We start from the raw sequence: 27,444 nt of genomic DNA, 5'->3' as shown, positions 1-27,444 counted from the left end.
GGCTGCCTTCTCTTCTGAAGGGTTGGATGTAGCCCCTCACTTCTGCATTTTTGGTCTTCCCTTCCTCCAGCCCCAGGTGTTTGCTTTCTTTTCCCCTACTTTCCACATACACCTTCCTGCAGTCTCACTTTTCTCCCCACTGTACCCATGCACATTCTTCTCCTCCCAAGTAATGTCTTCAGTCCATGGGCAGCTCTTTTTGGCAGATAGCAAAGATATTAAGGAGGTTCATACAATCACCATATTTCTATAATGACATTTTAGATTAGAACAAACATTGTCTCTTTTTAAAGCACTTTTATTAGGAAAAAAATGATGAAAAAGGTTGTTTAACAAATAACATCTCTGAAGTTGGTCAGCATTTTTCAAGTTTACACTGAAATCTGAGAGCTGCAGGTTCCCCCTCCCCCCCAAATCAGAACAGTTTGTACAAGTAATGGTTTTGTTGGTTTGGTTTTTTTTATGTAACCATAATGTCCATGCTCAGAAGTTTTTGTAGGTATCTACACAAAAACCTATGACTGAATTTCATATCCCAAAGGATCAAGATCCTGGTCCAGAAGTATCAGAGAAGATTCCCTCAGCTTCTGCAGAAGCTTTCTGAGTTCTTCTTTTGAAAATACCTAAGAAGAAATAATAAACCATAATAAAGTTATATTTATTTGCCATGAATAGAACTGATATTAAAACAATGGTCATTAATTAAGCTACTATTTTTCTCATTTTATTTCTTTCTATTCAAGATAGTGTGAGCATCAGGCATTTCAGAATGACCTTTAGTAAGGCACAGGAAGCTAGTAGCAGCATCCAAAATCTGAAGGTAGGCTCAAGATAGCTCTGTCTCATTTTGAGTTTTTTTTCAGGCTTTAGGAGGGAAAGAAGGTTAGGGGTAAACAAGTGCAAACCTGCTTATACATTTCTGAAATGAAATATAATTGCAAAATCAATTACAATTCTGCAGCTCAACTTAGAATCACAGAATTGTTTAGGTTGGTAAAGACCTTTAAGATCATGGAGTCCAACCTTTAAACTCCCATCCGAAAATTAGTAACTGCAAGTATTCAGAAGAACTGTTGGTCAAAACACTGGCCATTATCCTCGGTGTTTCAGAGTTAACTCTTTGATTCCTTAAGTCAGAATACAAGGAAACCCTTTACTACTTGCCGTTGACAGGAAGCGATAAAGAAACTTAAGGAACATATGGCATCTTCCTCTCTTTATAGAAGCTTCTTACACAGCCAACCCACGGAGCCCTTAAATGAAAGCTGAGCTGCCTGCAGCCCTCACTAACTCACCGTGTACAGCTTGTGCCGCTCGGAAGCGACCATGTCCGCCAGGCGCAGGCACTCCTGGTACTGCCCCGTGCTGTGCAGCACCGTGTGCAGTAAGAAGCACATCATCGGCAGGCACAGCTTACGCAGCAGAATCATCTGGTGTGTTCGTTCGGGGTCGTCCTCGGCATCCTTACCAGAGTAATGCAGCGTATTAGTATTATGAGAATCTACTTTTAAAAGGCAAGTCAGCATAACCACATCATTAGTAGTGTCAGAAAACTCGACTAACCAGCCTAGACTAGACTGTCAGATATGATTTTCATGGTAACTGAAGGGGAAGTAAGCTGTACCTGATCACAGCAAGGCCAGAGCAAATTAAACAGGAACACATCAAACTAAAGGTGACAAGGGTACAACTGGGTACAATCTATGCTTTGTGGTTTATGTTGTGATATAAAAATTTATTTTACCTCTCTAACATCAACCATCCATCCTCCATCAACAAACAGCAACACATTGTACATTTTCTCCTTAACATCAGCTGTAAGAGCATCCAAGAGGCCTTTCCAAATGCCATAATCCATCTGGCAAAGAAACAAAAAATAAACTGCTGCAGAACAGGATGATTTCCAAGGCTATTTTAAAACAGACTCTTCACCAGCATGCAACAGTCAGTGTAGCTCCAATTCAAATTAGAATCTTCAGCCAGTGGCGAAAACTTAAAACCTGCTGCTAGCAGCTATTTCCATCCTTGCTTAATTCCCTGCCCAGAGAGTCAGACAAGCTCTTCAGAAGCAAAGCCTCTCAAGGCACATAATTTTAAACAACTTATTCTGCCATGCTTATAAAACAAACATTTGTATTAACTGAGCACAGTGGATTCATACTGGTCAGACGTAAAAAGAACTTTTGGCAAAACAAAACTGAAGTATCTTTTAGAAAACAAAAGGTGATAAATACAAGAATAAAGAGTTAATAGCAAAAGCAAGTGCTCAGATTTATTAGTATCACTGACAATCAACAGATTATAATGAACATTTACTACTACATTACCATATCTTATGTAGAGCTAAGGCATATTAAAAAAACAGAATTTATTGTGCAGTGCCATTATTATTTTATTGTCTTATACTACTCCCTTCAACCTAAAAATAGAATAATTTATAATAGAGTTCTTAAGCAATATGACATAGCAGTCTTCTACTCTGTTTCATTGAACTAAGACTGCCTCCTAAGCAAAACCATAAAAGTTTACACTAAATAACTTGACTTTTACTTACCTCATACTTCTTTTCTTTATGTTCATGTGCCACTTTTTCAGTGAAACTTGCTTGTGGTAACAAAGACGGCTTCTGTGGAGCTGAGTTCATGTGTTTAAACCATTCGTTAAAGGTTTCATGGGCTTCCTGGATTGTATTGGAAAGAGTGTTTGGACATTTTTCACTCATATAATAACCTGAATGTCATTACATGCACAGCTGTAATGCATCAAAAAATCTGAAGTGAAATTAAATGGACAAAGCTAGATTTTAACCACCAAGGTAAACCCACCATTATATCTAAGTAATAACCTGGAATACTGTATATTTGAAACTCACCAAATACGCACGAATACATAGATGTTCCCGTATAGCATTGTCATCTTCAGCTGGAAGTGGAGTGTCCATTCCCTGTTCTTCCCACTGGTTATATATTTCTGCTATAGAATCTTGCGGAATCTTCACAAACACATCTTTTGCAGCTTCGTGTTTCTTGGATGCTATGAGAATGTGAACTGGGTATCAACAGCTTTGCAATTTCCATACCTTATTTTCATAAGCTGGCAAAGCCATGCTTTTAATGGACTAGATTTACAGTTATATCAAATGTAGTGCCAAGAGCCAAAGAGAACAAAACCAACATTTAAAAAGTCTAGAAAATTTGTGAAGCTTAGTACCCAAGAACTTCCTCATGATTGCATTGCTTTGCTTAAGTGCTTCTGCTCTCTGTGCAGGATCAAATACGAGCCAGTCAATCACATCTATTTTCACCTGATCCGCCTGTAAAAACCAACACAGAGGTTCACTACCATTTCAAACATACAGCTGATGTTACACACATTAAATCTGGTCAATAAAATACCCGGGTCTGGAAAGCATTACAACATAGTAACAAGGATCGCTTTATTGAAAAACTTAAAAAACAGTATCTGCAATATGGAATAATAATAAAAAAAATTTCTAAGTGTTCCCAAGATACTGAGCATCATCTCTCAAAATTTTTTATGGATTACAATGCATTTTCCTCAAACTCTAATATGAATACACTGTACAGATATGGTTTATGGAGCCCTTGCTGTAATCTTCAGAGATGCCATTAGCCTGCACCTCTTGTGTTAGATAAACTATCTTTTTGTCTTAGAGAGCTTAAACTTTGTACTGAACAGCAAAAAAATTGCCAAAAATTTGCAAACAATCGGTTGCGTTCTAAGCAGCACTTTGAATACAGGCTATTACAAGTACCTCACTGTCTCTGAAGTACTGAGTTTGATCCAGCTGATGCTAAATAGTGGTGAAACTGTCAGTAAAGGCAGCATCTGCTGTACCTAGAAATGTCACTTGGGCATGTTAAAAGGTCCATCTGAGATACAAAATATTAATCCTTGTAGTTCATAGAAGCTACAAGAACATCCTACTCTCAACTACAACGTAGTTTGCTGTAGTCATTTCATGGGCTTTATCTTCACTTGATGTCTGCTTACAGACTCGGCTGCTGAGCAACACACACACGAGGATCAAGGACAAGCAGAAACGGAAGTTACGGATTTGTGCAATATCCTCACTTGGTCACATGGAAAGTACGTTTTCCCAATAGGCTTTTCCAAGGCAATTTCCACCATTGTTGAAAGAAAAATATGGATCACACGTGATCAAAGACTCCATAGTTGATTGCAAACTGGAATATCTGCTCTGAGAAGCGGACTCACCTCTGTTGTGCCTGTATCTAGCATTTGGTCATGGTGACTGAATTCCCCAGCGTCCTTCTTGCGGATGTTTTCAACAACAGTTTTTGTTATGGTTGCAACATCGAGACCTGGATTAAGAAAGAACTATGTAAGAACTACCATGAACTCAAACTTGACAAAAAATGAATTTCAGATTCCAACAGTTGATCTTATTCCTTACTACTGGTAATTCTTATCAGTCTGTTCACACACACATTTTCAGTAAAAAAGCTTTTGAGCTGTGTAGTTTATTGCAGATATTTTACAAGAATGATATTTGATATGAGAGAATATAAAATATGAGAAAAATAATAAGACATCTGAGAAGTTTTTCAGTCTGTGCTGAGGACCAGCATATAGATATATTTGCTAAGATCATTGATTCCTACAGTTCTGACAGCGAGACCATGATTTGACAGGAATGTACCAGAAAAAGCTCAGAATAGTTCTTTTACAGATGCTTAAGCAGGATGTTTTATTTTTGTAAGCCTTAGCCCAGTTTAAAGGAAAATGACTGTAAAATGATTGAAGAGAAGTTAAGACACTGAAATCTCCAGTAAATCTATTTCTTTGTGAATTCTGAGTGGCACAGAGGCATTGTCAAACAATGGACAGTATGCTGCTTTGCTGTAGTCCCTTTTCATTTGATGTATAAACCTGGAAGGAAGCTCACCATTAATGCAAGCAACCCACCATGACTAAGAAAAAGCACTATAAATAGGATAGAAGAATTAAAATACTCATAACCTTCCTAAATCCACAGACAGGTATATATTTTTATAATTAGTTCTCTGAAATAATATGATCCTGTCAAGCTTCAGAACTTGTATTTGAGACAGGCAGCTGGCATTTAGTTCTTGCTGTGTTTGGACATAATCCAGCAGCCAGTGATATTTAGTTTAATTCAGAAAAGAACTTCAATTCCAGCTTAGTTAAAACACATGTGTATACCTACTTGAAGAAGAGATCAGCAAATTAATTTTATTTAATTGAAAAACAGAGAGACATAGAAAGAAAAAAGTATCACATTCGTAGCTAGGTCTTGGAGCAAAAACTACTGAAACACAAAAGAACCCAGGATATAAAATGATAATTGGAATTTCAGGATCTCTCACCTGCATCTTTTGCCAGTTCAAGGCAGTGGTGGCGTTGATCGCTTTCAGTAACATCTTCAAGGAATAAAGCATACTGAGCAACAGCGAGCTCGGGGGGCAGGTGGCTCACATAAAATGCTACTAAATCTGTGTGCTTCTCGGATACCATCCGCTGCAGAACAAAAAGTAAATACACAGAACAAGAAACAAATATATATGAAGCAAATATATAGATGATATCCATTATTATATAAATATATATATAATATATAGACATATTATATTCCTCTGTGTAAATGCATAAGTGCGTTTACACTTAAGTAAAAACCATGTATTAGGTAAAAACGTAAGTGTATAACAAACTTCTGATTATTTTATCCTGATGTAGGAAGATTCCACTCAGCTTCTAAACAAGGATCAATAAAACTGTCTCTTATTTAAGAACTGCTGACAGAAACTCTGCATATTAGGCAAGCTTCCATGTATCTCTTGAGAAGAGAGCATTAGCTGCATCATAGCTCTTTTCATCCTGTAACCTTAAGTTTCCTTTTCTTCCTCCTTTATGTCTAAATGACATTAGAGAAAGCAAACTGTATTTCTGAAAGCTTACCTGAATGTAGGTCTTTAGGACTTCAACAGAAACTTCCTCCTTATTGCAAACAAATATAAATTCAATTTTAAATTAGATAATGTGGAAAATAAAATAAAGTAAAAGATACTTTACAGGCTATCACTATTAAAACAGACACAAGGTTATTTGCTTATTCCTGCTTCAGTAATCTACACGAACAGGTTCAACTGGAAGAACTGTTTCTCTTGGAGTGTGATAAAAACAAAACAGGTCTTCTAATTCAAAGATTTAGTGTTTTAAGGATTTTCTTTTTCAGCAACTGGATGATACAGTCTTTAGGCTAACTGGAATGTTATTTTTAAAATGTTTTCTATTTATTTCCATTTTATTATATTTTTTAAATTAATAAACAAAATGTCAGGCATACAGATTACTATTGCACTGTACTACAGGCACTGTTTTATTATAGAAAATTATAATGAAACAGGGTATAAAAATAAATATCATCTTGCTCATCTGTAATAGCCTATACTAAACAACCAAAATATGGTCTGAGCACCTGAAACGGCTTTAGCCAAGACTCAACAGTTACTCACAATCTCACAATGGAAGTCATGTAGGAAATTGCCCCTTTTTTGTCCCCTCTGTTAAACATATGCTAATGGCTAGTTCTACCACATTTCAGCCTAAAGACCTACTCTATCAAATTTTAAGTCTGGCTAAAAAACCAGTACATATACACACACACATTCCTCTTATTTAGCTAAATGTTAACGGACTTCAAAAGAAATTTCAACATGGGAATAAAGCAACGATTGGGGGCATGAATAAACATAATAATTCAGAGCTGTGTTTAAATCATCTAATGAAAACACACATTTGCCATTTGTCAAAAGCTGTTATATTCATAAACTTATTTGTTACATAAGGGTTTCTAAATTTTAAAATAGTAGAAAAGGAGAGCTTGTAATTACTTCTGATTTCCTCAGAAGAGAGTAATTACAGATATGTGACCCATCTGTATATTTAGCATAAATAGGCTAGGTAGCTAATAAGCTATACTTAGGTCATATTTTGAGATAATATGAAAGTTTCAGCTTTCTGAAACTACCTCAAGCAAAATACATATGTGAGCTTACAGCAGCAGTACCTACAGTTCCAACAACTGCCTATAAGAACAGGTTCTATTCAAAACATCTTGGCAGCTATGAATAAGCCTAACATTGAAGTCTGAGTCAGGACCTTCTCAATAAAGGGTTTATGAATAAAATCCATCATCCTCAAAAAACAATTTTTAAGCTGAACAGGAGGAGAGGAGGATGCTCTTTTCTCATTTTGGCTGTTGTATTTGGGCTCCAAGATCAACAAATACACTATTTAAGCATGCAGCTCCTTACCAGCCTGGAAGTAATTTACCATCCCTCTGTGCTGTTTATGTATTTGCACACCAGCACTTCTACTTCAAAGAATGCCTACTGCTATGACAACAAATCAAATACAAGAGAACTTACCTTAGTCTGCATACCCAGAGTGCGGAAAAACAGAATAAGATGCGTCATGAAACGAAGGAGGTGTCCTGGGAGCACACTTCTGTCTTTGGAAAGCCACCTGCTGAATTCTTCCATCAAACCTATAGCCACCAAGGAAAAGTTTGCATTAGCCATATCATGGGAAAAAAACCACAAACACATAAGAAATATTTCAAAATTACGCATTTATTCAATAAATGGAATTTAGCCTCAAAAAACCAACAAAACAGAACAGCAATAATTTTGGAAAGATGTATCTGTTTGGCTTAAATACCTACTGTGTGTATTTATCATTTCTCAGGAAAAGCTTTGCTTATATCCTAACACATTTACATGATATCATGACTTCTTTGAAAACTACCTTATATGTCAAACTGCAGAAAGTCAAACTACAGGAAGTCCCTACTGTTTTGGAGCTCAGCTTTAAGGTGGAGTTTGCCTACTCCATGCTTCTAATCCATTCACATTAAAGTTTCTGTAAAGGTCACTCAAAATAATGTAGTCAGTTGACAATTAAAAATCACTTAGAGAAAAGCTCACCATCCACATCTCCAAGTATAATGAATTTCTGAATCACATGATAGTGTTCTTGATTCTCCTCTATAACCCTCTGGAGACAGAAACAGAAATTTCAAACTTTGAATAAACTCTTATAGCCTAATGTATGAAGAATACAAACTTATAAATAAAGCAAAGGTTCCTCAGGGGAGAAAAAGCTATCCTATTTCAAAGGGTATTCTTCATAAAGAGCAAGAGAAAAGGCACTTGCAGTCTCCATGTCAAATTACAAGAATATCGACAAACTGAGAGAACCAGAATATAGATCTGTACAGTTAATACTTTCGTGGAAGAGATCCAAGACTAAGGGCTTTTTGCTCTGAAGAGGAGAATAAACAATGATGTTACAGATAACAGATTCTACAAAGTCACAGAAGAAGTAACAATGTGAATAAATCCCTAAGGAAAGGCCTGTGAAAGCTACTTGAGGAAGAAGAGATTTTTTTCCCCTGCTGTACAGGAATTAATGCAAGAAATGCAACCCAAATGCATCTGTAACTTTGCTATATGGTGAGGACTGCACTCTGTTGCAATGGCAAATGCAGCTGGCTGTATCTGTAGCTGACTGAATATCTTTGACAAATGCCATGTGTCCATGCTGTCAAATAAAAGTAAGTATAGTAGGAATTTAATCATTGCAAAAGCAAACATGCTTTTAAATTTTGAAAGGTCTGTTCTGAAATATGCACACAAATCTCCTATAAAGAAAACGCAATGTAATCAATCTTTGAACATTCTGTCAGTGTTGAATAGTTGATTTACTCTTGATTGCTTTGTATGTCTGAAAACACTTGACAGTCAGCTGTTTCTTTAGCACATGCAGCTGGTTTAGCAGATACAGGGCAAGACAAAACCTGTATAATTTTCATCATTAAAAGGTGGCAATATATAGAAAAATCTACTTGAATTGAGAAATAACACATTATAGAGGTAGAAAATATAAAATGAATCAGTCATTGTGCTTGTTTGAGCATTTCATTAAATAGTGCAGTGAAAACAGAACCCAGTGAGTAGTTAAAAATGGTAAACAGTGAGGAGAAACACTGCAATCATTAAATACCTTTTTGTCTGTTGCCTGAAGTTCTTCAAAAACCTTTTCTGAAGTCCAGCTTCAAAGTAGGAGAGAAAAGACAAAAAACATTACCTTGAATATTCCAAACAGATCATACAGGATGCTTTGTTGAGTGTAGGAGCATAATTCTACTTGATACTTACTTTGTTTCTAAGTAGTCTCTAGGGAGTTCTTCCATCTCCTCTGCAGTTACTACGGAGGTTCGTATTTCCTGCTCAACTAGAGTGTCCACCATGACCCTGAAATATGCCCAAACAGTATCTTCCCAGGTATCACAAACTGGAAGAAGCTACAGATTAAAAAAACAAAGAGCAAAAATTATCAAGAGAGGGAGAACTATCTCCCAAACATAGCAACTATAATTTAGGATCAGATTTTTGGGCACTAAAGCAGACTAGTAACCATCATGAATAGCAACCTTTCCTTCATCAAAGCAGGATGACTGAAAAAGTCAGCAGGAATAATACTAAGACAAGACTGTCACATATTTACTTAAGACACAGTCCTACAAGGAGCAGCAGTGTTTGCCATTGTCCTGTTTACTACATCTTTTAAAGTAACCAGTAATTGCAATATTTCTGATGAAATCTGATGATATCGCCTTCACATATGAGAAAGAAAACGCACAACTACCAAACAACTTATCTAGGAGGCTTGACCTACCTGTTTGAGGTTTCCACTCAGGGCTGCATAGATTGCTCTTTCATACCTATTAAACTGCTCCTAAAATAAACAGTAAAAATACCCAAACTTTTAATTACAAAGCATTTAAGTTTTCTAGTCACTTTACATTAGATTAATCTATTGGAAATCGTTCCATTTAACAGATGGAAAACCACAGGACACACAAGGAGCCAAAACAAAAATAGCAAAAGACTTTCCCTTCACCAGCATTCCCTTGTAACTGAAAAATTTATATTGACCTGGAAAGAAAGCAATGTTTTTCCTTTCCCATTCAATTAAGTCAAGATGAAAGTCAAAGTGTCAGTGGTTTTACTTTCAACAAGAAAAAAAAAGGAACACATTTCCTGAAAAACTGGTGATGAATATGGAGACTTCTCACTACAGTACATAAATATGTTATTTCAGAAGTCCTCTTAGAAGCATTAATTGCAAATCCTATAAGCAGGAACACAGAGGGGGTAGGTTTACTTAAAATCATATTTCAGAGCTCAAAAAAGTTCAAATGTATGTGTTAGTATCAAGCAAACCAGCATTATCTTACCTCTTCAGCCATACGCCAACAACAAATTTTCCAAATGCACCTGTATGGATTGCCTTGAACAGGCTCCAGCTCTTTTCCTACATGCAAAGAATAATAAGGGAGGAGATGTGAGGAAAAAAAGAAAAAAAAGCAATTACAAAAAGAGAACCCAGTACCAGGTAAAGCCTATTTTCTGTTATTAACTCCATTTCAACCCTTTGAAACTCTTCCCAAAGCATTTTGATGCTTTTGACTGGGCCGCAAGGTGGCTGTTCTAAGAAGTTCGGTAAATTTGTATCTGTAAGTTACAGTATTTTTAAAGCTTGGTTGCTATCTAGCTTTGAAGAAAATTATTGTTTTGGCTCTAATGTATCTACAATGTTAACATTTGGAAAAAAAACAAAGTTAAGGGAAAAAAAGGAATTTTTTGTAGCTTAAGGAATCAAAACTTTTAAAAAATGTCACTGCTTCAGTGCTGCTATTTGTATGCACCTGCATGAGGGCATTCAAACCCATATAGCATCAAGTTAGGTAGGTAGATTCAAAACAAGTCTAGATCACTGGTGTAGCATGCAGATAAAAGTGACAGGCTATCGGGATTTGAAAAGTAGGAAAGCATTATGCCTTCCACACCCACCTATTACCAACACTTAGACTTGTTTCTAAATTCCTTGCTAAATCCTGCAATGTCCTGAGCACAGAGAGAAGCAAGGCACTGTGCTAAGGAAAAAGGCAGTTTAATAATTTTCAGGTATTTTAAAGGCATCTCTATTTCCTGCACTTGCATTTGCTGAACTCTAGCCCTACTACACCTTTCTGAAGGTATAGAGTCTAATGTGAGTTTGTAAGCAACAAAATGTGTACTAGATAGCCCAAGTCGGATGTTAAGAAAATACAGACTGAAGTATTATATGGAGGTGGAGAAGATCTGTCCGGAACTCTGAGACATCTACTGCCTAGTGACTATGCCTGATTTTAAAAAAAAAAGCGACTTCAGCATGTTTAGATGAATTCAGTGAACTCCTATCTTCAACTAAAATGATTTCATATTAGTGTTTACATGTTAACAGACATGGGGAAATATTTTAGATACAAAAAAGGCTCTTAAGAAACAGCTATTTCTCTTTGCCACAGACAGATATGAAGAGAAAGCCCTCTGCTCTATTTTGTATCTCAAATGCACTTTGGAACAGATACCTCCATTAATGTTTGGATCATGATACAATTTCCAGCCTTCCAAAGTTGCAGCTCTCCAGGCCTGACCACACCGTTTGCATAAGCGCTGTGCCTGAAAAATAATGGATTTTCTCAGCAACACACTCTGAGGTAGGAAAACCTCCAGCTTCTTCTTTAAAAATGTGAACATTATTAAAATAGTTAATTTGTGTAGATTCTACTATGTGAGAAATAAGCCCAGAGGATCTTAAACTCAAAACAATGGAAAGATTTCAAAGTAAATCTCATCACTTTTTTTTCACCAAACTTTTTAGTTTTTCAGTCAGTATTTATAGCAATGAGAGAAATGTGCTACAGCTTCATCTCTGTTAGCTTAAACAGCTGCTATGCATCCTTCTGATAAGTTTAAAGTGCTGTCCTGTTGCTTATATGTATAATCCATCTCTTCACGCAGTCATCTACTTTTCCAGTTGACTTAGAACCCCCACTGAAGCTGTGAATTTATATTCACATTCATAATGCCCTGCAGCAATATGCTCACATTCCCATAATATCAGAAAATGAATAGATGTGCACCATACTGGAACAGAATATGAACAAGTAACCATATTCCTAAGACTGAGCTCTTTGCAACAAGAATCTCGAGTCACCTTTCCTTCCCCTTACTCAACTGCCATTATTTTTTCAGTAACATCTACTCTATGCCCAAAATTACTTAATTAAAAGCAAGATTTCATTAAAATGCTAATTTAGCAGTCAATATTGACAACAAATTGAAAATCATTACAAGCCAAACTTAAACAGACATTTTAGTACAGAGCTTTTCATTGGCTTTAACAGTAAGATATTTTAAATCTTAGTTAATTAAAAGTTACGCTACCTCATCTGTCATTCCTGCTCTGATGAGAGTGAAGAGATACTTCAACAACCTTGCATCATCTTCTCGGTCCAAATCATCAAGTGGCAGTTTCTGTCGTATAGGAGCATCTGGATCCTGCAAGAAAAAATGTCACCACTCAACCACTCAATGCCTGTATGTCTTTTCCATTAAATTCCTGCTGTTTCAAAATTTGGAGTCACTTTTTCATGTTGGCACAACAATCTGTACAACACGTTATATTGAGCATGATACTTCTCAGTTTTTCCTCTCTCATTTCTTTTATTCCTCTTCTGTCACTCTTCCTATCAGAAGAATCCAATGCAATTTATTTATTCCACTACCTTGTTATTTGCCCCAAACTTCTCGTCTTCCAGGTCTCTTCTCACCTTCAAACATCCTTTCCCTTTCTGTCTATCCACCTACCACTGTTTCTCCTCTTCTACCTTCTATGTGAGAAGGCTTTTCACAACAGCTGTACTCGCTTCTATTTAATCCAAACAGATTTTCTTAAGCCAGTCAATACCTCAGATCACTCCCCAAATGAATCAATCTTCTACAACTGCTTTGCTGTCACTGGGGCAGTTCATCACCTTGTTCTGCTGGAGAGTACATTCTTTCCTTGCCTTCTCTCCTATTAGCTTTTACTATAGTAACTCTCAAAGGATTGCCTCAGGACTTGGTTTCATTGTAGTAGTTACTGCGTAAAGACAGCATTCCCTTATCTTTAATGGCTCCAATGGCTCCCAAACATTTTTCTAAGCTTTTCTGCTTAGGAACAGGAGTATTTTTCAGACATAAAAAGTCATGATAAAGCCATTTACTTCACCAAATAGGCCACAAGTACTCGTGATGGGGGGTGGGGATATGGAAGTGACTGCTGAAAGAAAACAGAAGTCCACAGTGATCCCCCAAAAGAGCTTTTGAGGTGCTCGGCCTCCAAATTTCTGTACTGATTTTTAGATACTACCATTATCTAAGAATTGATGGAAAGCTGGGAAAATAGCTCTCTCTAATGTATTTTGAAATCAAGCCTTATTTTTATCTAATACTTACCAACTCTGTTACCAGAGCTCGAGAACTTCCAATGTATGTACTTGACTGTCGCTGCTTCAGGGTATGCAGTGTGTTATCCCTGAAAGCAGTGGAATGTTTTACAGAAAAATGATTTTTTAGCAAGCATCTTTTAATAAGACACAAATATTGAAAGATATTTTTTCTTACATGGAATTTGTTTACAGAACAGACACTTGGTTTGGTTGATTTGTTATGGACTGTGCTACTGTTGTGAAAATGCAACATTTCACAAGAGGTGCAATACTGGAATCAATACACATATCTTTGATTTTCAAAAGCATCCATTATTTCAATCATTCATGTATTTAACTATTAATTGATTTCTGCATAAGCAAAATTTCCCATTAGCATTCACTATAAAGTCAGCCAAGGACACAAATTCAGCTTAGGATAAACATGATTCCAAAAGCCTATATTCACTGGCCATTAAAAGTGGGTTTATAAAGGTCATCTTTGGTCTTTTCTGCCATACCCATCAGAGATAATAAAGACGACAATAATAGCTTCTAGTGAAGGGTCAATGACACAAAATGATAGCAAATACTTAAACAGGCAAAAATTAAAGCCAGATAAAGAAGTGGCCACCTGAGAAACCCATGAAAGAAATCGTCATCTATGTTAAGATTAGGTTAAGTTGGTTTGATGGTTTTTCCTTCCATCCTTGCCTCCCAAAATGCAGTAACTTACTTCTGAGAAGATATACTTCAGCAGACAGGTAAGAAATCTCAGCTTTTACATTTATGACTTTGAAGAAAAGAAGTGAATGCAATGAACAACTTAAAAAAATCCACTTCTTTCCAAGAGTGATTCTGCGATTGTAAATCTTACACTTGATGGGAGCATGTATGTAATTAAAGAGAGTCTGAACTCACCAATATACTGTTTTTGCATAAAACTCAATATTATCGGAGAAGTCCCCAATTTCATCCTTAGCAATGCTCTCTAGCCAATCAACCACCAGCTGGAATAAAATTAAATTGCATTTTTAAAGCAAATATGTAACAAATAATACTTTTACTGCCTTCCTCTCATTTCTGTATCTATTTGTTATCTACTCGGCAACCAAAAGGCATACAGATCCAGAAGACTATTTCACTTGCATTTTAAGTATCCAGTATGAAGGTTGTTGGCACTTAATCTCTGTTTCTCATTGGATGCAGCACTTTACTACAGTGCTATTTAACAGTTTATTAATCACAATCAACAGTAACAGATGCTGCAAATGGGAACAGCTCTCAGCCTTTCATCATCCCCAAGCCACACTGAAAAACCATCCTGATCATTAGAAACTACGGAGCATTATTTCTATGCATACAAGGAATAATACACTTGAGTGAATATAAAAAAGAGCATGAGAAACAACTTCAAAAAGTGCATAGAACATTAGTGTTATAAACATTTAATCTATTTTTGTTCTCATATTAAAAACTTTCGTCCTACCTGACTTTGTCGAACAAGTGAATCTTTCTGAAACAAGTTGTCTACGTTTGTTTTTTCACTAGCAGTTAAAACCTGTTTAAGAAAAAGCTGATTATTACTTCATGGAAAAGAAAACGACCACAAAAAAGGAATATCAAACTGAACACACAGTAATTCATAAACTTTCTACAAGTTCAGTGTGCTATTTCTACCCTCCCACTTTTTAAAAAATGGATGTCACTATATGTTGATTTATTTGGATCTTTTAGATCCAGTTACACTAAAAACTGTAAAAATGAGATTCAGCATATAAATCACAAATTTATGACCACAGAAAGATTCTAAACAGTATATCCATGGATTCCACTGGCTGCACTCATATCATCCTAAATCCCATTTGTTACTATACATTAAAACGATGAGATTTTCCAAGACCACGTGCACGTTTAATATAAACATGTGTGAAAAAACCCCCAAAATAAAACCAACTCCAGAGACCTGATCCTTCTATCTGATCTCCTGCATTAATTTAGCTTCCATCAGACTTGCAGTAAGAAGAGAACAAGAGATGTGTTTTCCTAAAATACACAGATAGGAGGAGACTGGGGTTTTTTGGCACAACATTGTTTAACAGTGACAATTTTGCAGTGGGAATTCCAGAGTAAGCTCTTTTATTTTTAAGAAGAAAGCAACTGCGATCACAAATTTTACAAAGGCAGAGTCTTTTTACTTATTGTTTTGTCTTCCTAAGCAATTTTGGCAGCAAAGACTGGAAGCGCTGTATTGACATAGACAAGACGACTACAGCTGAAACAAGAACACTAAAAAAATTGGATTTCTCTGGAAATAAACTGCAATCAGAATTGCAAAGGCTAGACAGTCTGAGACCACATGTTTTTCTTTTAGGCAAAGCAACATTATCTCTGACCGATGGGAATGTTACAGCTACTGATGCAGCTTTTAAAATAAATTAATAGTTATTTCTAGTGAATTTAGGTTTGTCTTGTGCAGAGCCAGGAGCTGGATTCAGTGATCCTCATCCCTTCCAACTCGTATTTTATGATTTTCCAAGTGTATGTGGAATATTTAAGGAAATAAATCAAACAATAGTTTAGAATATTTTTTACACTAGCATTCTCTCCATAGAACTGAATATTTAGATCTACTCTTCACAATATATGAAATAATTTCATATTTGTCTTGATAAAAATCACTCTCATTTTTCAGCTTTGAATTTTGAGATTTAAAAATACAATAAAAGCATTTAGCCTGCATTTTGCTTAGTTTCTTATGTCACTTTAAAAAAAAAAAATCCACACTCACTGTGATATCAAATGCAGTTTCATCTTCCAGTGCAGACTGTATTCTGTCTCTAGAAATAAAAGTGCAAAAAGATTAAAATAAAGCTGAGAAAATTTAACAGAATGCAAGAGTAAAAATATCTAAAAAACATTTACAAAAATGTTTTTAAAAAATTCTAAAAGTTGCAAAGGTAATAAGAATAGTTCTCTTTAAAACTTTCATTTCTGTAAATAGATAATCAACAGACATATATACCAGAACCTAGTTCCATGAACAGCTTACTAATAGGTACTTAATTGCTTCACTCCCTATGTATAAACTCCTAAAAAATATATCCAAGAAAGTCATCTCTGTACAAAAACATAACATGCTTTTCAAAGGAATTACCTATAAAGTGAGGACAACAGTCTCCAAGTTACCATTTCCTGCTTGAGAAGCCACAAGACACTGGCAGTTTTGGAAAACTTTTGCTGTCCAGGAGTTGCCCGATAAACTATTTTCCCCAGTATATTCACCTGAGGTAGATAAATTTATACATAGTTAATATTGCCCATCAGTGTATCTTTTTCCTAAATGCTTTCAATGACCGAGTTTCACTATTATCTCTACAAAATAGGTAGACAATACTCCACATCGTAAATTCCCTTCATTAGTAATAAAAAACCCCATTAACACAGACTAGAGGGTATAAACCAAGAGAGTGGTTGCAGCCACCAAAACCCCCAGCTTTTTTTCCATATACATCAATATCAAACATGAAATTAGCCCTACCAGTATTTGTATGAGTGATTATGAGCAATTATGCATTTATCCATGCCTAAAAGATACTTCTTCCTTTCTAGCTCTGTTAAATGAGGGAACCCCATCTGCTGGTTACCACATCATTCACAATATCACCAAAAAAGGAACTCTACTATTTTTTTCCTTTATTTACTATGAAGAAAACTACACAATGAAGTCTTTTCCATTGCTGGCTAGTTCCAGAGCTCCTACTACTTCCAAGAAGAGTCCCAAACTCTTACATTTTAAGTGTACCCAATTCATTGGGCATCAATATACTCATTGGTTTTCAAGTGGGAGATGAACAACAGATTTGGAGAAAAGAAATACATGTACCATTATGATGCAAGAGAGAAGCACACAAGATTTTATTACCCCCCAGAAAATATGAAGAGCTTATGGCTGCTAGGAACCACTGGGCTAATCTGAGGGTACAGCTGACAAGCAACACGAGAGCTCAGGGCTGTCCCTCCACTCCCATGCCAAACCCCACCAGCAACATCCAAGCTACCTTAGAGCAGCACCTTTCACTGTACTCCTGTACATCCTTGGCAACGTACAGTCAACTCCCCTCAGTTCCACATGGCTCAAAACACCCACTCTATTATTTCCTGACCTTGTAGATGTTATCCATATTCTCCAACAGGAATTCCACTATCTCACAAAATAATCAAGTTCACATTTATTTTCCTCCTCTTGTCTGCCTCCTACCTGAGCACACAACTGTGGTACATGCCTCATTAAAGATCTCAGCATTCTCTATCTCAGCCCCAATAATAACTTTGCACAAAAGACAGCTAGCAACCCTCCATTAGAACACATTTTCCTAACACAGACATAGGTATGAAGTCTCTTAAAAAGACTTAATCTGTACACTTCTCTTGTGATCAACACTTACAGAAGCATCATAATTTCTTCCTTTCAATTTGTCTATCCCTGCTGATTCTGAACTGACAATCAACAACCAGTCAAATAAAGAACTGTGTCTAAAATCAGAGACACCTTAGAGCCAACAGTGAGTTCTCTATGGCCAGCTTGTTAGTAACATAGCAGAAAACTTAAGCATCATAATACAATGATTTTATTTATTTATACCTGAGAAAAATAGGTACATTTTAATCCAGCTTATTAACATTAAGAAAAACATCTATATATCTGCTACTGTGTGTTGCCACTTGACACTTCCAGTGGAGTGGCAGCCAGACGACATTTTTTAGTATTCAGCAAGCTACACCATGGGTATTTCTGTGCCAAAGCAGTGTATGAAGAGTGATGTTCATCACTGAGTGATACTCAATGCTAGTGGGACTGGTAAGACTGCAACCAGCTGGAAGATTTAAAGTATGATAAGCACTGTGACTTCTCAGCAATACTGCTTTGGGAAGAGCAAGTAAACGACTTACCTGATTGTTACAAATATTTTCATATTCATCCACAAGATCAAAAATGGTAGTTGATGTATGCTTCAGGAAGGAATGCAGAAAATCTGAGTACATGCTCATAGTAGCTAGGAGAGATTTAATAAGAAACAGCCATATTAGTCAGATGCAACTTCATAAAAACCCCCAACAGACTACAAAAAAGTCCCTCTGATGACAAGGCATCTCATCTTTCACAAATTTAAACGAGAACAATGATGATATCAACTATTTACATCCTTTAAAGTCAGAAGAACTTATCAGCTAAGACAGTAAGAAAGATGCTATGAACTAAGTAAAATAATTATAAAACTTTAGCTGTAGATATGTCATCTGCAAAAGTTTTAACAGCAAACTCATTTGACTGTCTCCACAATCTACTAATACAGTTGTGTCTCACATCACCAGAGCATCCCGTTTTTTCCATCAGGTTCCACAGAAGACACAAACTTGCAAAACTCAAATGCACTGGAACAGCTTAATTTCCTGAACTTTTTCAACTGTTTTTGACTAAGAAATAGCAGCAAAATAATAGAGAAACCCATATAAATTTATATCCCACAAATAGGATTATTATGAAAACTCCAGATTGCCTCACCAGCTTCCCCAGGATCATCCTCACGCAACAGTACAGCACTCATAGTGACATCTTCCGTCATATTGGACAAGTCTGGATTTACAAACATTCCTGTCTGCTGAGGCGAGAGTGCCATTGTCCAGCTACTTTCATCCAACTAAAACCACAAGAAAATAAAGAAAATAAATTGCAATCTCAGATATTACAAGCCTAGCTCCCCGTTTTTTCCTTCTATATGAACATTATATAAACAGAGAATCCTAAGAAACTAATAGTGAAATAACTGCATTTGGATAAGGTGCAACTATGCCTTTAACAAACAGTTCTGAAAAGATAAATTTTAATCTGGAAAAAGAAAAAGCCCTTTTTTTCCTGAAAATAGCTAAAATGGAAGTTAATCTAGTAAAACCACCTACTTTAGAACATCAGGTATCACTTTTCATCCTAAAATAAATAAATCACTCTCAACTTTCATATTCTAAGTGCTTAGCTAGTCTTTCAAAGTAAAAAGATCACAACATTGACTAGTTTCTAAAGCAGCTGTGAAAAGTTAAGCAAAATAGCTAAAATTTGAATCAACCATTAACCTGTCTTTCCACCTTCTTGGTGAATTGCTCAAAACCATTTGATCAAACGCAGCAATATGTTTAAAATAATAGCAAGTATCAGAATATTGAAGGAGGAAATAAAGACATACCTATACTTATTGGGGAGTATTTCAGGTGAGGTATTTGATAACATATCTGACATCAGAGCATCAAAACAGCCAAAACAGAAGACTGAGTGTACATATACTGCACTGACAGCTCAGCTTCCTAAAGGTGTTTCCATGACAGCAATTGCTTTCTCAGCAGCAATTAATACTATACAAAGACCCAGAGATGTGCACTGGCTGATTCTTTTTCTGGACTCTTGTTTTTACCCACAGTATTCCTCCTGCCTGATCTCTCTCTGCCATTACTCCCCTCTAGCCAACCAGAACAGAATGCCATAGTCCTCCCTCTGCAGAATAAAAATAACAAACACAGTTCCAGCAAGATCATATCAGGTCTCTGTGGGAAATAAAAAAAGGGCTGATGAGTGCTCTTATCTACCAGCAAGTAAATTTCCACAAGTAAAAGTCCTTTCTCCTGTCACCCTCCTCTGAAAGCCTTTGTCTAGTCCCAAATTTCCCCTGCTAATCTAAACTGGATTCAAATCAGAGCACTAAACGTTAACCTAAAACGTATTCCACTCACAAAACATTAGCTACAAGAGGCTCTGAGTCAAAGTACCAGTGCTAAGAGCTGTATACATGTTGATCAACTATGCCCTAGAAGGTGATAACTTTTAAAGAAACAACTAAAAGGGAGAATTAATTGAAATGCATATACAGAAAGACATCTAAATTTCTTTTGAGTTAATTTAAAAATAAACAGATAAAATAGTTCAGACGTCCCTACTGATATAACTTTTCCAATCAATGTTTTTCCAAAAAGTCATCAGAAGATCCTCTAAAAAGTCATCAGAAGATCCTCTAAAAAGTCATCAGAAGAGCTTGTTCTTTGAAGTCCAAACTTTAACACCTAAGTGAAGCCTAATACTGGAGAGTGCTAAAATAAGAAAAAATCTCAAGTTTTAACTTGCTGACATAGAACAATTATCTACAAAGAATTTGTAAACAAGCAATATCAGGACTTTTGTTGTCACAAGCTGATGTTATAAGGACTAGTTTAACACACACGGTGTATTTGGAAAGTCCTTTAAACCCCTCTATTATTTCCCACTGTATCTTCTCAAAGAACAACACAGTAATAAATAACACCAGCAGCCAGCAGCAATCGTAGTACTAGGAACCTTATACCACCCACAGTCTGTCCTTGGTGCAAACAACACAGAAACACTGCAAACTTGTAGTTTCTTATGTTTCACAGGAATAAAAGAGAAAAAGATGCTCTAACCATCTTACCATTGACAGATTGCCAAAAAGCCCAGAATTTGGTAGAATCAGAGGAGACTTCTCTCCCGTTCCCAGGATAGCAGACATATCTGATGGCTTCATGGAGCTCCGAAGTAGTGCAGTACCTGAAAGAGAGAGAGGCTTTTCTGAAAAGAAGTATTTAAAGCCACTATGCTCTATCCAGAAGCTCCAAAGGAAGTGTTTTAACAGAGACTGAAGTACTTATGAAATCCAGCAGCAATCCAGATAGAAGAAGCCTGAAGCCAGGCTGAATGTGAGTGTACATATGCACCAAATATGTGACACACCTTCAGTTACTAGAGTTCATTGGTAAACATATGAGCACAAAGAAGTGCATCTCCAGACCCTATTCCTTGGAAATTTGTCTCCAAATCCTTAAAGCAAAAGGCAACCACAAATCTGCTCTACCAAGCATTACATCTGCTCCAGATACTTCTGCACATCAATCCAGTGCCTAGTGTTCCCAGCTATATCTGACTCATGTAAACACTGCTTTGCAAGATGATAAATAGCACATCCTATGACAAACAGAGATATCCACCACAACAGACCTTCCTACAAACCAAACATCACAGAATTTCCATCAAGACAATAGCTACTTTGGTCCCCTAATCAATCACAAACAGCTTGGGAAGCCATCTGAAAATACTGATTGCATCAAGACAGTGACAGACAGGAGCTGTATCAACAGTGGTAGAGGGAATGACAGAGTCCCAACATTTTGGTAGCTAATTTGGGGAGAGGAGTGCTTGTACAACTTTCAACAGCAGTTCCTGGTAACAAGACAGCTTCAGTCAGCATTGAGACCACTAATACTTCCTTTTGGTCTCCTGGAATCCAAGGCATCAAAAAATGCCCACAACAGCATATACAACCCCAAAACAAAGGGCATGTCCTGCGTCTCTATCAGATTCCATCCAGTTTTGATGCAAAGGATCAAATGTCTATGGCACTTTTTTCCTCCAGTGCCTAAGGTAAATAGAACAGTAGAAAGTACAGTCATCCTCTTGGAGCTTGATGGAAAATACACTGGCTAGATGATGACAAAAAAGAGGAATTCCCAATATAAATGCCTGAATGATGACAAAATAAAGATTACAGGACCAGATTGTGACAGGAAAGGGGAGGTAAGCCCTGATGATAACATGGAAATGTAAGGAAGGGTCATGTTTCTTTATTTCAGCCACAACTAGTGAGGGAGGCTCTAAGAAGATTACAGACCCTTTCACAGTATGTTTAGCATCAAGTCAACACTAAGAACAACAATACTGACACATAAGTAGCTTCTGCTCAGGAAGAAGGCTGATGCTAACAGCATTTATCTTTGCTGCTGGCTGCCAAAATTGAAGCCAATAAATGTTACAGTAAACAAGAACAAGCAGGGGCTACATGGAACTTGGAAAGAACCCCAAGAAATCACGAAGAATCAGTCTCTCTGGAGCTTCATGTCTTTGCCCAAGTGCCAGTTACAGAAGAATCCCCAAACAGGTTCCTAATATGGGTCCACTGATGCAGAACTTGGGATGAGACTGGGAGGTTTCAGGGCAACCTAACCCTAGCCACCATGTGTGGTTCCACAGCCTTTCTGTGAGGTGCTATTTCTTCTTCTGCTAGTGGAGAGGGAATAATTCACTGATAAATAAATAAATAACCAATAATCACCAATAAATAAATACGCAGAAAGGTCAGCAACAGAATTAACCTGTCACAAAAAGAAGGATGGAAAAGTATCTGAAGACACACTACACAAAAGACAATCTTGAAGAATCAGAAGCTACTGCAAAATCAAAAGAAGGTTGCAAAAAGAAGGAAACAACAAACTGCTCACTACAGCAGAGAAACTGAAATGATACTGGACAATTCTTGTGCCAAACAATGAAAATGAAGCTCAAACGCACTCTAAAAACTAAAGGGCAAAAATTCATTGTTAATCAGGAATAGCATAAGCAAATAAGGCATGAACATAAATTCTGCCTGCTACTAGGTGTTTTTGTCCATTTTCACAAATGCCTTTAACTGCAAAATCACAGAATCACCTTGTAGCTGAGTGTATTGGGTCTGCACAGCTAGACCTCAGTGAGAAGCTGCCAGAAGCTTCCCCCATGTCTGGCAGAGCCAATGCCAGCCGGCCCCAAGACGGACCCGCCGCTGGCTAAGGTTGAGCACCTCAGCAGTGGTGGTAGCACCTCTGGGATAACAGATTTAAGAGGGGAAAAACTGCTGAAGGAACAGCAGCAGCAGAGGGAGGAGTGAGAAAATGTGAGAGCAACAACTGCAGAAATCAGGTGAGTGCAGAAGGAGGGGCTGGAGCTGCTTCAGGTGCTGGAGCACAGATTCCCCTACAGCCTGTGGTGCAGCCCATGGTGAGACAGCTGTGCCCCTGCAGCCTGTGGAGGTCAGCGGTGGAGCAGAGATTCACCTGCAGCCCATGGAGGACCCCTCACCAAAGCAGGTGGGTGCTCGAAGGAGGCTGTGACCGTGTAGGAAACTTCTGCTGGAACAGGGTCCTGTTAGGACCTGTAGCCCAGGGGAGAAAGAAGCCCATGCAGGACCAGGTTTGCTGGCAGGACTTGTGACCCTGCAGGGGGACCCATAATGGAGTGGAAGAGACCCACACTGGAGCACTTTGGAAAGAACTACAGCCCATGGGAAGGACTCACATTGGAGAAGTTCATGGAGGACCGTCTCCCATGGGACGGATCCCACAACAGAGCAGAAGAGTGTGAGGAGTCCTCCAGAGGACGAAGGAGCAGCAGAGATGATTTGTGATGCAATGATTACAACCCCCTTTCCCCAACCTCCTGCTCCACTGGCAGGGGAGGCGCTATAAAATGTGTGAGTAAAGTTAGGCCTCAGAAGAGGGAAGGTGTTTTTAAGTTTGAGGTTTATTTCTCATTATTCTACTCTGATTTGTTTGGTAATAGTTTCCCCAAGTTGAGCCTGTTTTGCCTGTGACAGTAATGGGTGAATGATCTCTCCCTGTCCTTATCTCTACCCCTGAACCTTTAATTACATTTTCTCCCCGCCTTGTCCTGCCTGACATGGGGAATCATAGAGCAGTTTGGTGAGCAGCTGGCATCCAGCCAGGATTAACCCACTATTCTGAATTTGGAAGGAACCTCTGGAGATCATCTGCTCCAAGTCCCCTGCCCAAGGGTGTGCCAACTCGAAAAGGTTGCTCAGGACCTTGTCCAGTCAGCTTTAGTTATCTCCAGGGACAGAGGCTCCACAGACCATCTGGGTCACCAGTTCTAGCATTCAACCATCATTACAGAAAAAAGGTTTTCTTATGTTTAAACAGAATTCCCTGTATATGGTGTTGTGCCTATTGCCTCCTGTCTTGTCACTGGGCACCACCAAGAAAAGCCTGGCTCCCTTTTTACTCCCTCTCATCAAGTATTTATATACATTGACAAGATCCCCCAATCTCTTTCCCATAAACAATCCCAGCTGTTCTCAGTCTCTCCTGATAAGTTAGATACTTCAATCCACTAATCAACTTTGCGGGCCTTCACTGGACCCATTACAGCACGTCCACGTCCTTCCTCTTATGAATTGCTATTAATTATGAAGTACGAGCAAGTAAGCGCTTTAACTGAACAGTAAGCGAGCAAGCAGTCTTACCTGGCTGGTGAAGCAATGAATTAGGAGTTCGGGAAAGAAACTGGCTTCTGGGTGTCATGTTTCCAATAGTGTCATCCAGGGATGTGAGAACTGATTAACAAACAAGTTAAGAAACACTTTCCTAAACATGCTTTTGGCTCTATTCTAAATGATCGTGAATACTTGGAAAGGAAAAATGTTATGGAAATTACAACCTCTTTCAGAGTAAAACAGAAAGTCCCATTCCTAAGCCTGAGTTAGGTTACAAAATGTTTCACCAGAACCTTAAAACTGGAGGGCTACCTCAAAAATCAGGTAACAATTTCACATTACATTCATACATTTTTCCTTTTAAATAGGTATAAAGAGTAACTTACTGTATATTCAAAAACTATTCTCTATGCTTATTCTCTATTAAACTATGCTTAAAATCATAGCAGTAGTAAAAAGAGATACATCTGGTGAACACAGCAAGCAGCAGTTAAAGAGAAGACAAACATTCCTTAGAGAAAAAGGATACTAGAAACTCTTTTCTGAGAACCTTGCTTTCTTCCAGGTCTGGCCATCTCTGCCTCCAGGGGGGATGATATGTCTTCAAAACCATTTCTAGAAAACAGCAACATAGACAGAAAGCAAGCAAGTGAATTCAAGCAGAAAATACAAGATGTTTTTGTTGTGTCAAAGTAACCCCACATCTGGGAAACTTAAAGCGTTAAGTCATCCCCAACTCTACTACTGATGTCCAGTTTCCTCTGCAAAACATGTAGCACTGCTTATCAGGTGAGGGAAACGACCTTGCCTGAAAAACCACACTTTGTTCCTTCTACACCACAACAAACCTTTCTTCTTCTTCTTAAAAAAAAAAAAAAAAAAAAAGAGCTAGTAAGAGATGCAAGGTATAAAATTCAATTTTGAACGAAAAAATTAAATTGAAAGAATAGCATGATTTCACTGTTTGATTTTTTCTTCGGATACACGCAATCACTACAGATGGGAAATGTTCACGTGTCTTGCAGAAGGGAAAGAACCCGCTCCCAGTTACTCAGACGCGGAGGAGCCGCTCCCGGTGCGCTGAGAAAGCATCGCGGTGATGCCTCACCAGGCCTGGCAAAGGCCTGGCACCGCGATCCCCGAGCAATTCACAGCTCCTGGTTTAATACACAGACATACTCAGGAAGCAGCAACCGCGCTCCAAGCTCTCGGGTGACACAAAAGCCGCCGGTACCCTCGGCAGCCGCTCCCGCCCCGCCGCGTCCCGCAGCCCGCGCTGTGCGCACCCGCTCCGCCGGGGCCCGTGCCCCGGGACGGGGCACCGCCCGCGCCCCTCGCCCTCACCTGTCCATGGCAGCGGCCCCCGCCCGGCCCGGGCTCCAGCCTTCCCGCCTCCGCCAGCGCCGGCCCGTGCTCCGGAAGGACACGGCCGCCTTCCGCCCGCGCCGGGCGGGGCCGCCGCGCTGCCCGAGAGCTCCGCCGGCGGGGGGACCGGGCACCGCCGGCCCCGAGCACCGCCGGCCCCGGGCACCGCCGGCCCCGGGCACCGCCGGCCCCGGGCACCGCCGGCCCCGGGCACCGCCGGCCCCGGGCACCGCCGGCCCCGGAGCGGCTGCGCGGGGGCCAGACAGGCCGTGGTGGGGATGAGCGGTAGCGGCGAGAGCTGCCCTCCACTGCCCGGCCTAAGGCTGCTCTCCTCTGTCCGTCCCCGGCATCCCGCGTTAAGAGACAAAGCTTAAAAAACCGCCGTAGTTTAAAAGTGGCTGGTGCTGTTTGCGTTATCTCGCCGCTCAGAGGAGGGATCATCAGACGGGCAGTGTTTCATTCACACAGCTAGAGCAGCCAGCGCCCCGGCCTCTGCAAAGATGGGGTTGTTTTCACCGATTTACAAACCCACGTCTATTTCTCCCTCGTTTCTCCCACTGTAACTCAGACTGCCGGCACCGACTTTAAAGGGTAAAGTAACTACCATGCAGAACCACTCCCACCCTACCCGCATGGACAAACTTAACGAAACAAAGCTAGGAAACTACCTCTCCCTTTCCAAAGTGAATTTTGCCTACTTTTTAACTACCGAAATGCACTGTTACTACTGTCAGTACAAACGGCCCTACTACTGACTGCAGTTCGTTCACTTGTGCTCTAGGACAAGGAAAACCGTCCAAACACACTTGGAAGTACTTGGGTATATTTAGGGCTACAGCTATAATGGGGTATTTTGAGCAAATTATACGTTCACATTCCTCAGAAGGACACACCTGACAAAAGGCAGCAGAGCTGCAAGACGTGAAGTCCCACAACTTGCTTAAGATGCTGATAAAATGCCGTGGCACCCAAGCCTGGGGTTTCACTGAAGTCGGCAGAGAGCCTAACTTCAAGCAGCTTCACAAGAAGAAAGCTGATGAAGACTGAGTATGCATAAACACAAGCAAGCAGAAGACTATTGAGTGGATTAGTCACTCAGAAAATGTGATCTCGGATTTAAAGAAAATAAAAATGTGACGATGTCCTTTTATCTTGTAGACTACCATAAGCGGAGGCAACAACCTTTATTATAACAGAAAACTAAAAGAGCACTAAAGGAACTATTCTAGCCTAATTCAGTCCTAGATATTTAACAGAATTTATCTCTCAACATATCCTCCCGAAACAGTGTAGCGTTATTGCCTCTGTAGTGCAGTGGGAAATTCAGAGTAATGCACAAATTAGTATCTGGTCCAATTGTTTGCCAGCAACTCACACTCTCAGGCTAGCCCTGCCTCGGGGCAGAGAAGCGTAAACAAATGAGAAATGTAACTATGAGAGAGAAGATGCTTCCTTTGTGTGCTGTCTCAGGTTTATCCAAAGCAATGACAGATGAGAATAAAGCAAAATAAATACGGGGGAAGGGAAATTAAGAGGGTAGCATGCATGCTTTTAAAAAACCCCCAAACAAACCTGTTTAAAGTATATAAAAGACTGGGGGCCTTGAGAGAACTT

General features: G+C 38.7%; 1 protein-coding gene across 1 annotated transcript; it reads right to left on the bottom strand.

Annotated features, from left to right (window-relative positions):
* Positions 1-290: 290 nt before the first annotated feature.
* NUP107 (nucleoporin 107) lies at positions 291-25,873 on the bottom strand. The gene is made up of 28 exons (XM_050324809.1): positions 25,810-25,873; positions 24,995-25,080; positions 24,496-24,585; positions 20,860-20,975; positions 18,933-19,068; positions 18,320-18,423; positions 16,524-16,651; positions 16,158-16,206; positions 14,856-14,927; positions 14,288-14,376; positions 13,395-13,473; positions 12,342-12,455; positions 11,483-11,573; positions 10,307-10,383; positions 9,745-9,804; positions 9,225-9,370; positions 9,070-9,118; positions 7,992-8,061; positions 7,434-7,552; positions 5,962-6,000; positions 5,373-5,523; positions 4,240-4,346; positions 3,211-3,313; positions 2,873-3,033; positions 2,555-2,680; positions 1,745-1,858; positions 1,296-1,463; positions 291-623 (listed from the first exon to the last, which is right to left on the bottom strand). The coding sequence occupies exons 1-28, from the start codon at positions 25,815-25,817 to the stop codon at positions 516-518; spliced, it is 2,760 nt and encodes a 919-aa protein (XP_050180766.1). The 5' UTR covers positions 25,818-25,873; the 3' UTR covers positions 291-515.
* Positions 25,874-27,444: the final 1,571 nt, after the last annotated feature.

The sequence above is a fragment of the Myiozetetes cayanensis genome, unplaced genomic scaffold, assembly GCF_022539395.1.
Source record: "Myiozetetes cayanensis isolate MyiCay16 unplaced genomic scaffold, myiCay2020 scf3, whole genome shotgun sequence".
Taxonomy (NCBI): Eukaryota; Metazoa; Chordata; class Aves; order Passeriformes; family Tyrannidae; genus Myiozetetes; species Myiozetetes cayanensis.
Note: the sequence above shows the minus strand (reverse complement) of the source record. Positions and strands in the feature narration are given on the sequence as shown.

Excerpts from the sequence above, each read along its gene's own strand:
- NUP107 (XM_050324809.1), bottom strand. Across the intron at positions 16,652-18,319 it reads AAAATATTTGTAACAATCAG|GTGAATATACTGGGGAAAAT; the intron begins GTAAGTCGTTTA and ends TATCTACCTCAG. Across the intron at positions 16,207-16,523 it reads CTGTTGTCCTCACTTTATAG|AGACAGAATACAGTCTGCAC; the intron begins GTAATTCCTTTG and ends TTTTATTTCTAG.